General features: G+C 30.8%; 1 protein-coding gene across 1 annotated transcript; it reads right to left on the reverse strand.

The window, feature by feature from the left end:
- Nucleotides 1-228: 228 nt before the first annotated feature.
- On the reverse strand, nt 229-2,991 carry LOC105761548 (protein ASYMMETRIC LEAVES 2). Its single transcript, XM_012579391.2, has 3 exons — nt 2,814-2,991; nt 1,741-2,476; nt 229-500 (listed from the first exon to the last, which is right to left on the reverse strand). Exon 2 carries the CDS (start codon nt 2,459-2,461, stop codon nt 1,784-1,786), a length of 678 nt encoding a protein of 225 aa, XP_012434845.1. The 5' UTR covers nt 2,462-2,476; nt 2,814-2,991; the 3' UTR covers nt 229-500; nt 1,741-1,783.
- Nucleotides 2,992-15,190: the final 12,199 nt, after the last annotated feature.

Here is a 15,190-nt window from a genome sequence, read left to right on the forward strand (position 1 = left end):
AATCAAAATTATATTTAATTTTTATATCAAATTTTAATATATTTATTAGTATCATGAATACCTCATAATTTAATTTTCAGTGCTTTTTAAACTCTATGAACCTAAATAACAAAGCTAAAATAATACATATATACGCCAACAAAACAAGAGAATGAACAATGTAAAGAGAAAAGTTCAAAAGAAAGAAAACAAAATAAAAGGAATAGAAGGCAATTGGCACATTTTAAGAGGCAAAAGCCCCAATGGTGTTATTGGGGTACAATTTTTAGCAGCTCAAATATATATATAACATTATGATGATGATGATAAATTAAAATTTAAAGCTAAATTAAGAAAAAAAAAAGTCTATTTTAATAATATATATATATTTATGTCTACCAAAAGCAAAACAGAAGAGAGAGGAGACCCTATTTTAATTATTATTATTAATTTTAATAATAATTAAAATAAAACGGCAGTCTCTCAACGCTGAATCTTTGGTTGAAATTCAACACCCTGACCTGCATTACAAGCAACAAGTTTATTGATTAAAGAAATATTCTCCCACTAAGACAATAGAAATAACTGGAATGAACTTAAAATGATCCAAGATATAAAAGATTCAAAACCCTAATTAACTTAAATATGTGTGAATGAGTATAAACACAAAAATCAATAACTCTGCATGCATGATCAAGTCATCACTGTGCAGCAGCTTCTGCTTCAATTATACATCATCTTTTATGCCCATTTGCCTTGTCCATATATAATTTTTAGTAGGCTGTTTGGTCAACAACAATGGGAACTGTGTCTCACCCTCCTTTCTGACTATTTTATTTTAGATTTTGTTATGGTACACTTAATTCGACTAACCAATCAAGACTTTGAAAATTGGCAAAATAATTTCCACTTATAATCAACCTTTGTTTTTATTTATGGTAAAATTTAAAACTAGGGTTTCACAGTGACCTGGTCAGGAATGTTTTTAAGTTTCCCTTGAAAGAAGAAGGGATTTTTAGGTAACCCCATGTTTTAAGTGTTCTATTTAAGGCTATTTATTTATATTCTAATAAATAGGCTAAAAATATTATTTTATATAGCAACTTAAAGAGTGTGTGCCTTTGTTAACGAAGTTGTTAAGTTAATTAAATTATTATTTCTTTAAAATAAACTTAAATTGTTGGTCCAAAGTAATAGGTTTTATTTAGTACATTAGTTTCATCAAATTATAGGTAATTACTTATTATTTTATGCATTAGGGTTTAGTATGACCAAAAAACCCCTAAAAATTTTGCTTGATTTCCCTATGAGAAAAAGAAAAGAAAAATTAGATGTAAATTAGAATGCAAGTCTTATGCTATTTAATGCTCCTATTCAAAGAATCTAAAATTAAATTAAATCATATTTTGGAAATAATTCTGAAAATTTAAGATCATATGTGATTTTCAAAGTTTTGAAAATGATTGGTGTTTAGATGATAATAAAAGGAAAATTTATGGAAATTTTTAAAAATAGAGATTGCTAAATTTAAAGATTTCTATTAAAACCCTAATTTTTAACATTTAGTATTTCCCCAGAAAGCAAAATTGGATATGAACCCTAGTTTGTGATTGTGACAGTGAATCAATAGCCATGGTTTTCAATACCCTTTTATTATTATAATAATAAAATGTAAATATAATCGAAAATGGAAGTACAAAGTGATTATCGTAAATAACGGACCAAATAATAATAATAATAGAAGAGAAGGACCAAGTGTACCTGTGAGTGGCTATGATGATTTAGGAGTAATGAAACCCTAACCCTAAGAGGGGTGAATGGTACGGCGGTCATCACCGGCCGCTGCACGAGGTGATTGGAACTGACTGAGTTGACCGATCCCTGAAGAGACGTTCATGGCGAGGAGATTTGCGTCACAGTTACTGCCAGCATCGAAGCTCATTAACATCTGTTGTTGATGGTGATGGTGATGATCCCTGGGGAAGAATTGATGGTGGTGGAAATGATGTTCCCGTCCTCCTCCTCCACCACCGCCGCCGCTACCGATCAGATTGATCCCTAAGTTCTGATGGGTCGTAGCCGTAGCAGCCGCTGCTGCCGCTATGAGACCAGCGTGTCCCGTTATACCCAAGCTCTGGTACTTTGACAGTTCGGACTTAGCACAGCTGAGATCCATTTGCAGTTGCCGGAGTTGGTGCTGGAGGAGGGATATAACCCCAACGCAACCGTAAACGGGGTCTCTCAGCCGCATATCCGCCTCATACGCCAGCGAATTAACCGCGTCCTCCCGTTGCGACGGGTGCAGCTCGTTGAGTAGCTTCGTAACGTTGCTAGCACCGAACACCTTGTGAACATTCACGAACTTTTGTGGCTGGTCTGGCGGAAAATACGGCGCGAAAACACACTCCGGCTGACATTTCCGTCTTAAAAACTTACAAGCCGCACACGGAGAATTCGACAACGATGAAGAAGATGAAGCCATATTCCACTTTTTTCTCTGCAAAACCATAATAAAATCATCCACAAAAACAAAACATTAACTTTTTTTTCACAATCTTTAAGAAAAAAACACAATATATCAAACAAAAAAAGGAAAGTTGACGGATTTTATTTTTTACAACTTTACGTGTATAAAACGAAGCTTATTTATGGAAATCTTGAGAAAATATTTTCTCGGCAAAAAACCCAGAATTTATATCAAATATTTACTTGTATAGAACCAAAAGAATCCATTTTTGTGGACTATATGAAGGATTTAAATAGAACTGTAAAAATATTTTAGGGTTTTTGAGGAAGAAGATGATGAAAATGGGGGGTAGTTGATATCTTTTTACCAGTATGTTAATGGTGGGATTGGATCTCGCAAAAGGAAGACCTTTCTTACTTCACAACTTTCGATGGTGAGGGAGAGAAGCTTTTGGGGAACAGGTCTTGCTTGAATTTCATAGAAAAATACTATATTGTGTTACTAGCTGCAGCTTCATTTAGGCTTTGTTAAAAGGTGTAAAAGTAATGAAACTTTATTATAACCAAAAATAATTAAATTGGGTTTATATTTCATTCACTGATTTTTCGAATGATGGCATATTAAATCAACTCTTTTAGTAATATGTTATTATTGTGTATTAAATTTTATATATTTAAATATATTTTATTTATTTTTGTAATAATTCGATTTTAAATTTGATAAAAATTGAATAATGAAAAAAATATAATAATTAAAAATATAGCGAAAAGGAGAGATGGAAAAAGATGGAGAAAGAAGGGGTGTCTGACTCTGACTATGAGGAAGAAGATCTTGGGATGAAGAATTTTGCCTATTATTCTTATTCTTTTTGTCTTGGGAGTTTAATAAAATAAATAAATAATAAATTAGAACTTAAAAAAAGAAGATTGGGTATAGGGTGTGTGATACTAGTACTAGACCAGCGTGGGTGGCCTCGGTTTCTTCAGTCAAACCCTTATATATTTTTTTTCTTTATTTTTTTTGATTACTTTCCTGCAAACCCTTTTTACTGCAACTCCTTTTTATGGCGTTGGGAATATATATATATATAATATAAATATGTAAATACTGAAACAGTGTGTGGGTGTTGTGCGTTTGATGGGGGCTATAAGTTTGGCCGGAAAAAAACCAGGGGGGGGGGATGAAAAGGTGCATATAAAGAAGCTGATGATGATGATGGGTGATGAATGTAGAGTAAAAACAAGAAAACTAGGGAAGCTATAAGGTAAAATAGGGATGAGAGAGAAAGAAAGAAACAAAGGGGTTTATGAGGGAAAGTCCCCCATGAGCAAAGGCTAAGGGGACGGGGAGAAAGCAAGCAGGCAATTTTGCAATGAGTGAGTGTTTTTAGGGTGGTGAAGAAGGGGGTTTCTTTGGTTAAATTCTACAAAGGGGTCCTTCTTATTTCTTGATTTGGAGAATTTAGTCCCTTATTAGAAGATTAGTACTTATATACATACGGTAAAAACATACCCACACCATGTATTCACACGTTACATCTAGAGGAAGCTGGTTAAATAAAGGTCTACCACTTGGTTCCTTAGAGGATTGAACTCGAGTGGATTCTAGTTCTAACAAAAAGGTCCTTTGTATTTGTAATTTGGAGAGTTTAGTCTCTTTAATTTTTGGTATTCTAAAATTAGAGGGTTAATACTCATACACACACGCGAGGGACATACCCACGCCATACATGCATATACTAAGTCCAAAGGGAGTTGACCAAATAAAGGTCTACTACTTGCTCCCCTAGACGCTCAAACTCGGATGGAAATGAGTATTTTTTTTTATTATTTTGAGATATTTTTGTATTTATACTTACTATTATTAAGACCTTGATGAAGTTAATCTTATCTATCAATTGGATCCCACCCATTAATCGGGTCTTCAATTCAATTCTAAAATTATCAAGTATATTTATATCTTTTTATGTTTTGTTAAATCTAGAAAAATATAAACAAATAGTAAAAATCATGAGATTTGAACAGAATGCATTGTATTTTTTACTATCTCAATTTCATCACTTCAATCAAAGTCACATTCCGTTTTTTAGTCTCTTTTATAAATTTATTATATAAATTTTTAACTCACATCGTAGGTGCATCATAATTTGAAAATTGAATTAATTTTTGTATGTATATACGATAAAAAAAGAGAAAACATTAAGCCAACGAGGCCTTAGCATTATCGATAAAGGTAGGAACCTTGAGTTTTTGAATATCCAAGACTACTACGTGTGGGGTCTTTAGTCTCACTTTACGCAATTGCCACGTATGAATTTTGTTCGATTATATTTTGATTTCTTAATCCGTTTGTGTTTTACATTAGTTTGATTTTATTTTGTAGGTGCTCCTACATGTATTTACATTTATAAACTCTAAAGAAACAATGTCAAATTAATTACAAAATAAATTTCTAGACTGAAAAATATACCTTTTCAAAAACATCAAAATATAAAAGGAGGTCTAAAAAAATAAAAATGTATAGTAGAAGGACCTTTTATGGAATTTGACTGCATTCTTTCTAGATTTTCTCTTTCTATTAAATAGCAATGGGTAGCTGTTTGCTTTTTCTTATAATTACTGAGACATATCAGAGATTTTTGGGGCATGTTGGGTTGCTGTGACATGACCCTTCCTCTCTTTTCTTTCTCTGTATACTGCTTTTTGTTTGTACCATCTCTTCTTTTCTTATTTGTTTTTATGGTTTTTATTAGTCTTTCAGGTTGTGCATGTGTCTCTCTTCTTGTGTTTACCCACCCACCTACTTACTTTTTCAATGGTCAAATTATTAACCCCAAAAAAAGTCAAGATTTTCAGAAACTGATAAATCATCAATTTTTGGTCCGATCGGTTAAATTAATTAGTTCGATTTAATTGAATAAATTATAAAAATAAAAATAAACGATTCAACCAATTTGTAAATCAATAAGTTTAAACTTGTATTTTAGATCGATATCTCAATGGAGTCGATCTTTAAAACAATGCAAAAAGTTTCCGAATTACAACTTTTATACGAGATAATATAATTCCCATAGTAAACAAAAATTATTAATTTAATTTTAAATTAATTCCACTTTTTTATTTATTTCTTAGTCTTTGTTTTTAGATACAATGCCTAGAACTACCTATAGCCCCTCCCCTAACTCTAAAATAAGAGGATAATACGTTTTAACACACTCGAACCCACATTCTCCTTACATTGACAAGAATACCGATACCAACTGAGCCAAGACTCAATCATCATTAATTTAATCATTTTAGTTACACTTCACGTCATATTTTAGATGATACTTAATACTCAAATTAATGAAAGGATCGATCTCATCGATATGATAGGGATGCTTTACGATTAGTTAGAATGTTTTAAAATTTAAAGTTCGATGACCAAATTAAAATTTATGTCATAGTTTGAGGGTGTATAATAATATTCGTCCCACCAATAAAACCTTGATATCATAGGCAAAAGTTGAGATCTTGAGTTCAGAGCGTCCAGATTCGAGTCTCATCGTGCGCAATTGTACTCATATAAGTCTTCAATCTCATCATACATGATTGTGCTGCGTCGATTTTAGTCCATATCATTTTCGATTTTCTATCCATCTTTATGTTGCATTGATTTAATTCTATTTTATAGTTGTTAGAAGATGTACTTAATACTTAATTAATTATATTTATACTTTGTAGAAATTATTTCTTTAAAAAAATATAGAACTAATCCTCTAATTTTTATATTTTTCAAATGTAAAAGTATTAACATATATTTAAAAAGAAAATTCACTAATAATTGAGTTACTAGTAGTGCAATTTATCCTAAAATTAAAACTGGGATTTTGTTGCATGGACAAGTCTAATCAACGGTGCAGGAGTTGCTTGGTGATAATTATTATGAATTTGGTAGCATTTGGGAGATATATTTGTTTGCAATAGTTGAAGATCTATGGTGGATATGGTTCCACGTATGAAACTCCTTATATCCTTTCTTTTCCACAATGAAGAAAGCTTTGAATGGGAAATAGTGGTGCGTGGGCTTTAATCATTATGCAGATTTGGTCGCATTTGGACACATGTTCTTGGCTGGTGAAACTGAAATCCTCAATATCTGGTTTCTATGATCAACTCTCCTTTTTGTTGTACAACCCCATCTCTTGTTTTTTTTAGATATTTGGATATCAAGTTTCGATTAAATTTAGAATTGATTCATTTTGGGCCATTATGAAATGAAATGAAATGAAAAGTAAAGTTCTCTTACAGATATTTTCTTTATCTACAAGACTCAAATAAAAGATTTTGTTTAACACGCATCGAATTCTTTACTATTCAATTTAATGGTTAACTTATTCAACCTTTCTCTTTTACTTTCCTTCCATCGTACGTACCATGTCAAGGAGGATCTCTCGCTAGCCATGGCTGAGATCACCTTATCCACCATTTATACCTCGTTGATTACGGACCTCGTTAGTGTATGGTGTGCATGATACATGGTGTAATAACCTGAAAGTCAATTGTGTCGAAAAGTGTGGTATTGAGACCCCATTTTCATAAATCAAACTTGTAAATATTATTATTAAAATATTTATAGAGTTATATTAGAAGTTATTTAAATTTTAGATAGGTAATTTTGTCAAATTAGTGCTTAATTAGGGTACAGGGACTAAATCATAAAAGTGTTTAAAGTTCAATTTTTAAGGAATCTTTAATTAGAATAAGACTAAGCGACTTATGAAGTAATTAAACCAGTGTGTTAATAAGAGTGGACGATAACATGGGTTTTAAATGTTGAAAATGTTATAAAATTATTAAATAAAAAAATAAGAATAAACTTAGTTGGTGGAAAGAAACACAGAACATTTTCTTCCATCTTTACATGCAAAAGAAACCAAAGCCTAAAAGGGAGAAAAGGACGTTTGGCTTCGGGGTTTTCAACTTCAATTCAAAAATTGGTTAGTGTAATTTAGTCATTGTATTTTTTATAATTTCGAAATCCTAGGAGGTTAAGTTAGCTGACCCATGTCATATTTTTCAGTACTGTTAAAGATTAAGGATGTTACCATTGTTGAATAGTAGAAGTTTTAGGTGTCAAATTGATATATTTTAATATTGAAATTGAAAAAGGTCTAAATTGTAAATTCAATTAATGATTTAGTTCAATAGGGACTAAATTGCACAAATTTTGAAATTTGTGGTAGAAATGAAATATACGGGGTTCAATTAGGACTAGAGTGCATAAAAATTGGAGGCTAACTTTGAAAGTTATGTTAATCTCGATTTTAGGGGCTAAATTGAATAAAATACAAAAGTTGCATAAATTATCAATTGAATGTGAAATTATTTGTGTATTGTTAATTTTATAAGTTTGTATAAATCCGTAGCTAATATCGACCCGAATTTCTAGAAAAAGAGAGGAAAAGACAAAGTCGTCGACGAATAGCTCGGAGTTTACGGTTTGTGTTTTTATAATCCAAACTACATTTGAATTGTTGTATATTGGATTGTTTTGCATGGTACGATCATGAGGTGAGTTGTATTGATAATATGAATTGTTTGAATTGATTGATAATTACAAGGACTAAATTGAATAAATGTGATAGTATTGTATATTGCTTAAACTAGTGATTTGAATATGATATTACATTATGATTTGAGACATTGGTTAATAAATATTGGTGATATAAGTACCTTATTAACTGTTCGGGTAGGGTCGGATATAGTTGGCATGTTATAGGATAGGAAAAGTTCAAGGTTACTTCGACTATGAGCCGATGAGGCACTGGGTGCCAAATTGCTTTGGTTATACCGATAAGACACTGGGTGTCAAATTTAATGATAAGCGTTGGGCACAACTATTTGCTTCAGATTTATCCGATGAGGCACTGGGTTCCAAATTGCTGTGTTGGTTGGATCTGTGTATCTGTCTAAGTCCGAGTCGTGTTAATAGGGGGATAAATGGTAAAAACGAAATATTCATAATTGAATTGATGTTGATGAACAAGTCCTCCAATACATGAGATTGAAAAATCTATATGAGATGTAATATTTTATATTGAATTGACAAATGGTTAAGAAATGACAGTGAAATGTGAAATGAAATATTCAATTGTGAAATGATTTGGAACATTGATAGTTATGTTCATTAAATTCATGAATTTGGAAATTGAGTTGGAATGTGCCACCATATGAATTGAGATATCAAATGATATATGAAGTGGATTTATCATGTCTCAATATTCGTAAAATGTGTTAAATTTGAACAAAGAATGTGTGAATTGGCATAATTGACATGTTAATTTCATATCATTTTTTATTTTTAACTTAGGCATTTTAGATGACTTATGTTATATTAATATTCAGATTATAGAAATACAACTAGTTATACTTAGCGTACAATTTTGTTTTCCGTAAGCAGGCTAGGTACTTTTCGATTCGATTGTCAACTTCAACATTCAGTGGCAATCCCGGACTCAAGTGTTGGTGATGTTTTTTATTTTGGTCATGGCATGTACCTAATGTGTCATTTGGTTATACAATGTTCTATCTTGAGTTTTGTTAGCATTTTGAGAATCATGCATATGTATATATGTGTGTGATGGCAATGTCATCTTGTTGAATGGTTTGGTACTTATACTTAAAAATTGATTAGATAATGTGCTATGCAATAGGTTGGAAGAGTGCATGCTTATAAGGTTGAATTGAGGTTTCTTGAATGGCTAAATAGAAGAAAATTTGTCGATTGTATTGAGGTGCCTTTGAAGGCATGTTGAAATGGGTTGAATGTAATAATTTGGTTGATTTTGAATTGTTGTTTTGAAGTGTCAATTGTGGCATATTGGTCAGACACTTAGGATGATTGTTACAAGTGATGTTTTTGACATGATTGTGATGCTTTTGAATTGGTTGAGAAATGGTATAGTGCTTGCTTGTGGCTCAAGTGGACTAGGACTAGAAGCTTGTTTTGAAAGGTTTCTCCAGTATACATGGTTTCATATACAATCGTGTGCCATACACGAGCGTATGGCATGGTCATGCCGTCTGTATGTTTTGAGTGATAATTGGTGCACATGACCACAATCTGGTACATGGCCCGACAATACGATCGTGTGACATCTTTTGAATAATTGCATTTTTTACCCACACGACATCAGTGAGTTACATGGTTTGTTCGCACGATTGTGTGACTCCAACTCCACACGGCATTAGGCTGTTACAAGGCTTGCCCACACGGCCGTGTGTCTCATCCCCACACATCCTCAACCTTTCACACTATTAGGGACACGACTGTGTGACCCCTATTTACAAATTTTTCTCAACTTTTTGTATTTGTTTCAAATTGATCCTAATTGATTCCGAGTTACTTTAAAGCTTTCGCAAGCTCGATTTAAACCCGAAATTGACTAAATTGCATGTATTCATGATCATATCTGGTGAAATGATATTTTATTGAGATTTCAAAATATGAATGGTATGTAATTATTCTGTATTTGTTTATAGCATCCTATTACTCGGGTTCAACGATTGGACCGGGTAACGAGTATTACACATAGAGTACCTTCAATCTACGTCACTTAAACAGGTATTCAACCTCCCTACTGAGTGAATGGAACGTGGAGATTCATTAAGGCCATGGAAGTCTAATCGCAATATGATCACCAGATACATTAATCTCATCGTCACAGAGCTAGAAGGTTGTCATGTCCCTTATAGAGCAAACCAATATAAGACTTGTACGAAAACATGTCAAGGCTATATAGAAAGGGGTGACCAACCTTACCTATATAAACCCTTTTCCTTCACCATTAAGACAGACTTCTAACTGTAACGCCAAAAATTTAGCTTAAACTCTTCCATAAGTGGCTCTTTCTTTGTATAGCTTCGTGTGAACCGCTAACCTTTTTCCTTCTCTTTAGTCTTAGCTTCAACACCTTTACATTATCTTCATAAGTTTTTGTGGTAAATGACACTATTAAACTTAAAACAGAAAGACTTGCTATCATTTTACAATCTGTTGAAGACTAAAGAGAAAAATTATTTGATCCACTAGTAAAGTTAAAAAAAAACTCCCCAAGCAATTGTAAATTACTACCATGTGTTTTAAATAATTTTAAATTTTTAAAAAATCCAAATAGATATATGTTATTCATTTAATTCTTTTGTAGAGTTAAAAAAATACTAACAATGGAAAAATGATAACGTTAAGAAAGATTTTAATAGTAGCATTTGGCCATCTATAAACTATATATAAAACAAAAGTCTATTGACACATGGCATCTCATGCTACGATGTTTTTTCTTTCTTTCTTATTATAGATTAATGGTTAAACTTCAATTTTGGCTATTCTATTATTCCCAGATTTATAATTCAATCGCTATACTTTAATTTCTAACATAATTTGATCTCTATATTTTTATAATGTTATTAATTATTTCAAAAGTTAAAAATGTCAAATCAAAATATCACTCTAGTAAATTTAATAAAAAATTTTAACAATGACAATAATTGGACTGAATTTTTAAATTTGAAAAGTAGAGGGCTTAAATTCTGAAAATAGAAGTAGGAGACTGAATTCTAATGCACAAACTATATAGAAACTTAGAGAATATTTGAAACTTCAAATTTTTACTTCATAATTTGACACAAATAAATAAGGTCATTCCTATGACCAATGACTAAAGGCATTTGTTAAGAAAAGGAAACATCATTTGACCATTTGTGAAAAAGGCTAAATTTTGTTATTAGTCCCTGTACTTTACAAAATTGTTGATTTTACCCTATGCTTTAATTTGATTAATCTTAGTCCCTTCACTTTTTGAAATTTAAAAGTTTAGTCTTGACCCAAATAATATCGGTTAGATCTGCTGGGTTAAATTCTATTACTAGTCTTATACTTTGTGTATGGTTGTAAATTTAGTCCATATTCTGTAATTGAATCATTTTAAGTCCTTGTCATTTTTTATTTTTGAAATTTTAGTCTGGCGTAAATAACAATCATTAATCCATTAACTGGATTTTTAGTGAATAACAAGTTGAAATGGCATTACATATATGATAATATGTTTGTTGCACCAAATTTTGAAAATAGAAGTTAATGAATTTAACAATTATCGTTTGGCGATAAGTGAAATTTTAAATTTTGAATAGTACAAGGATTTGAAACCAATTAAAAGTATAGGGACTAAACCCACTACTTTTTAAAATAAAAATACTAATACCGAATTTGATTGAGAAAAAATACATGAATTCCATTCAATGAAAGTATCTAATATGTATTAGTTTCAGTGGTGAATCTTGGCATTACGTTCTAAGGGCCAATTATATATATGTGGTGAATTTGGTTCATTGAGAAAAAATGAGAATGTATTAAAGCAAGTTATTGTTGGAAATTTTATTTATTAAAATAGTTTTGTTGCACAACGAAAATTTAAAATTTTTTATAAAATCAAACCTTTGTTGTATTGTCTATGACAATAAATTTTACCAAACTTAGCATATGAGTTTTTGGACTAGTGAGACTTGCTGGTTCTTAACTTTCAATCAAATGATCTTCTCTGCTATCCTCGAACACTCAATTTCTAAGAGAATGGGATCTTAATTTGAACCGAACATAGAATGAAAACTGTAACTTTTTAGTGGGGAAAGTTTAATTTCTCTAAGGTAACCAAAACTAAAAAACACTAACTCAAGTACTCACGAATTTATAATTTATTTTGTAGCTAAATAAATGTAATGACCCATTTTTCGTTGGCTAAAAAAAATTGATTTTGGGTCGAATTCTTAAATCAAGTTATTCTTGGAATGGTTACGGTGATATAGTTAGAAATTATTAGTGGAAAATTAGGCTTAATTAGAATTAGGGAGAGATTAAATTAGTTGAGTTAGTAATTGAGGCTTAAGGACTATATTGTGAAGTTAGTAAAATTAGTGGAGTCAATGTGAGATTTTCAAAAAATATGATTTTAAACAAAAGAGGTCTTTGTGTGATAATTCTACCAAGGGTATCTAAGAAAAATACCCATTTTTATGAATAAAAGATAGGGAAGGGTTTTCTTCTTTTTCAACACTCTTTTATTCCCCTATCAAAATTTTTGCATTGATAAATGTTTCTCTCGAATTATGATTTTTGATCATTTAGTATGATTTTCAATTTATTTTACATTTTCCTCTATTTTTGTGAGATTTTCATTTTGGAAGAAAAGGGCTTTGATTCATTTGTTTCTTGTTGTTTTGGGTTTAATTTTTTATGAGAATAAGTTTAGAATAGGTTGGATTAATCAAATATCAAGTTAGAACAAAGTTTCGTTAAGGATTGGGCGAATTCCCATTGTTGAGTGCTCGGGTAATCAAGGGGGAAGATAACGTTAGGTTTTGAATTTTACGTGAGTTTTGAATAGTTTAAGGTTCTTATAGTGTATATCTATTAAGAAAATTGAATTCAAACGAGTGGATTTTGAGCTATGGAAAAATCAGTTCGTAGAGCCTTAAGGAGTCGAGTGAATGCGAGGTGCATTATATGTTTAGTTTTTTTATGGTTTTATTACTCGAATTTGTATTTCTAATTTAGTTTTCGTGCATGGAGGATGCTTTTAACCAATGAGGTAGTCAAATCTTCCAAAGAAAAGAGATAATTATCGATGAGTAACAACTTTCAGTTTGTGCTAGCTATATTGTTTCCTTAGTAAGTTTATTAAGCAAGTTTAACTTGGTATTGTGTTGTTGATTGTGAAAAGTTATGTTATTTGAGTAAACACCTAATTGAATTCAGAAACTTACCATCCATTTATTTAAACATAATTAAAATATTTAAATTAAAACAAATTGACAAGTTACTTGTACAATCTATATATTAATTAACTCATGCATTTTCACTAAATAATATACAAATCACTAAATAATGACCTTCGTGTTCACATGAATCACATGTATCATGAATATATTGTAATCATAATCAGAATTTCTAGGATTTAATTGAATGGACTAGGATATTTACGGGCTCCAGTAGGATATTATAAAATTTAGTGGCTGAAATGTGAATAGTTGGATCTCAATTTCGGTTCGGTTAGGATGGAAATGACTGGTTCCATAGTGGGAGACAAAATGATTAAGAACGTACGGTGGTGGAAATCAATGAAAATCACGCCAAAAAATTATATATATAGATAGGCACGTATGAAAACCGGATTCCTCAAATTTGTTTTATACATCCTTCTTCAGGTAGCATCATCTTCTCTAGCTACCCTGAAAGGAGGATAATTCAACCGAAAGAAGCTTTGTATGTTGCGGTTGTTGTGTGAGTGGAAATCTGATAGTGGAGGAATTTAGTAACTAGTAAGTTTCCTTACCCCTTCGTACTTATGGATTAAAGAGTTAAGGTAAGAACTCTTAAATGCTTTCTACAACGATGGATTCTGCGTTTTTGAGGTCAGATTGTCCTCAAGACAACCGATAGATGGTTGTTATGTTAGGTCGTTAGGACAAGGGAGACCTTGGTGTCTGGGCAAAACGAAGCTGTTGAGAATAAGCTCGCAATGTGAGTTTTTTTGTACTCAACCCCAAAAATGCTAGGCATGCTGTAAGGTTGCATGGGTTTATGAGTATCTGTCATTCCAAACCCCTTTTCATCAAAAAAGAAAATGTGGAATTGTAACACAAAATTGTCAAAGAAATTGCCAAATATAATAAATGTTATTAAAATAATTCTTAATTTTTTACTGTGATAGATTTTAACATTAAGTTTTGGTCGGTCTAATTAAAATTTAAAAAAATTGAGGTTTAATAAAAATTTAAAAATTTTGGTAGGTCTAATGAAAACTTTCAAATATTTTAGAGGTTTAATAGAAATTTACAAAAAATTTGAAGAGTCTAATTAAAATTTTAAAAATTTCCAAATATTTAATAGGAGTTTTCAAAAATTTGAAGACCTAATTAAGATTTATTAAATATTAAGGATATAATTAGAATTTTCAAAGATTTAAGCCTCGACGATCAAACCTTTGATTTTCTGTAATTTTTTCTTCTTCTTTTGAAATTGTCATGTTTTGGTGTATATTTATAGAAAGGCTTAAGGGGGTAAAAAACCCCTAAACTTAAAAAAAAGAAGCAATTAAGTCCCTGCTTTTTTATTTATACTAAATTGGTTACTTAAACTTTTAAAATGAATCAAAAAGGCCCTCAAACTTTTTCAAAAGAAACAATTAAGCCGCTTTTTTTTTCACTTAATTAGATATTAAACAGTCAAAATGCATAAAAAAAACTCTCGAAATTTATCTAAAAAAGTAATTAAGCACTTGCTTTTTTTTTTGCACTCAATTGCCAAAATACATCAAAAAGGCCCTTTAACTGTAAACTTTAACAGTTGACCATTAAAGTTAACTATTCCTAATTTTTTCAATTAAAGCCACCTCGTGTCATAACCACTACGTCACATGTGACAAAAAAATTATAAAAAATAAAAATCAATAAAATTTATAAAATTTATTAAACTTTAATAAATATATTAAAAAATTACTAAAAATTAGAAAAAAATCATAAAAAAGTATTAAAAATTGGAAAATTTTATAAAAATAAAAAAATATAAAATGCATTAAAAAGGAACTTTAACCATTAACTTCAACTGTTGACTGTTAAAGTTAACGATCCCCATTTTTTTTCAGCTAATGCCATAACGTGTTGCAACACAACGTGACATGTAGTGAAAAATGATAAAAAATAAAAATCA

This window comes from Gossypium raimondii, chromosome 11 (genome assembly GCF_025698545.1).
Source record: "Gossypium raimondii isolate GPD5lz chromosome 11, ASM2569854v1, whole genome shotgun sequence".
Lineage (NCBI taxonomy): Eukaryota > Viridiplantae > Streptophyta > Magnoliopsida > Malvales > Malvaceae > Gossypium > Gossypium raimondii.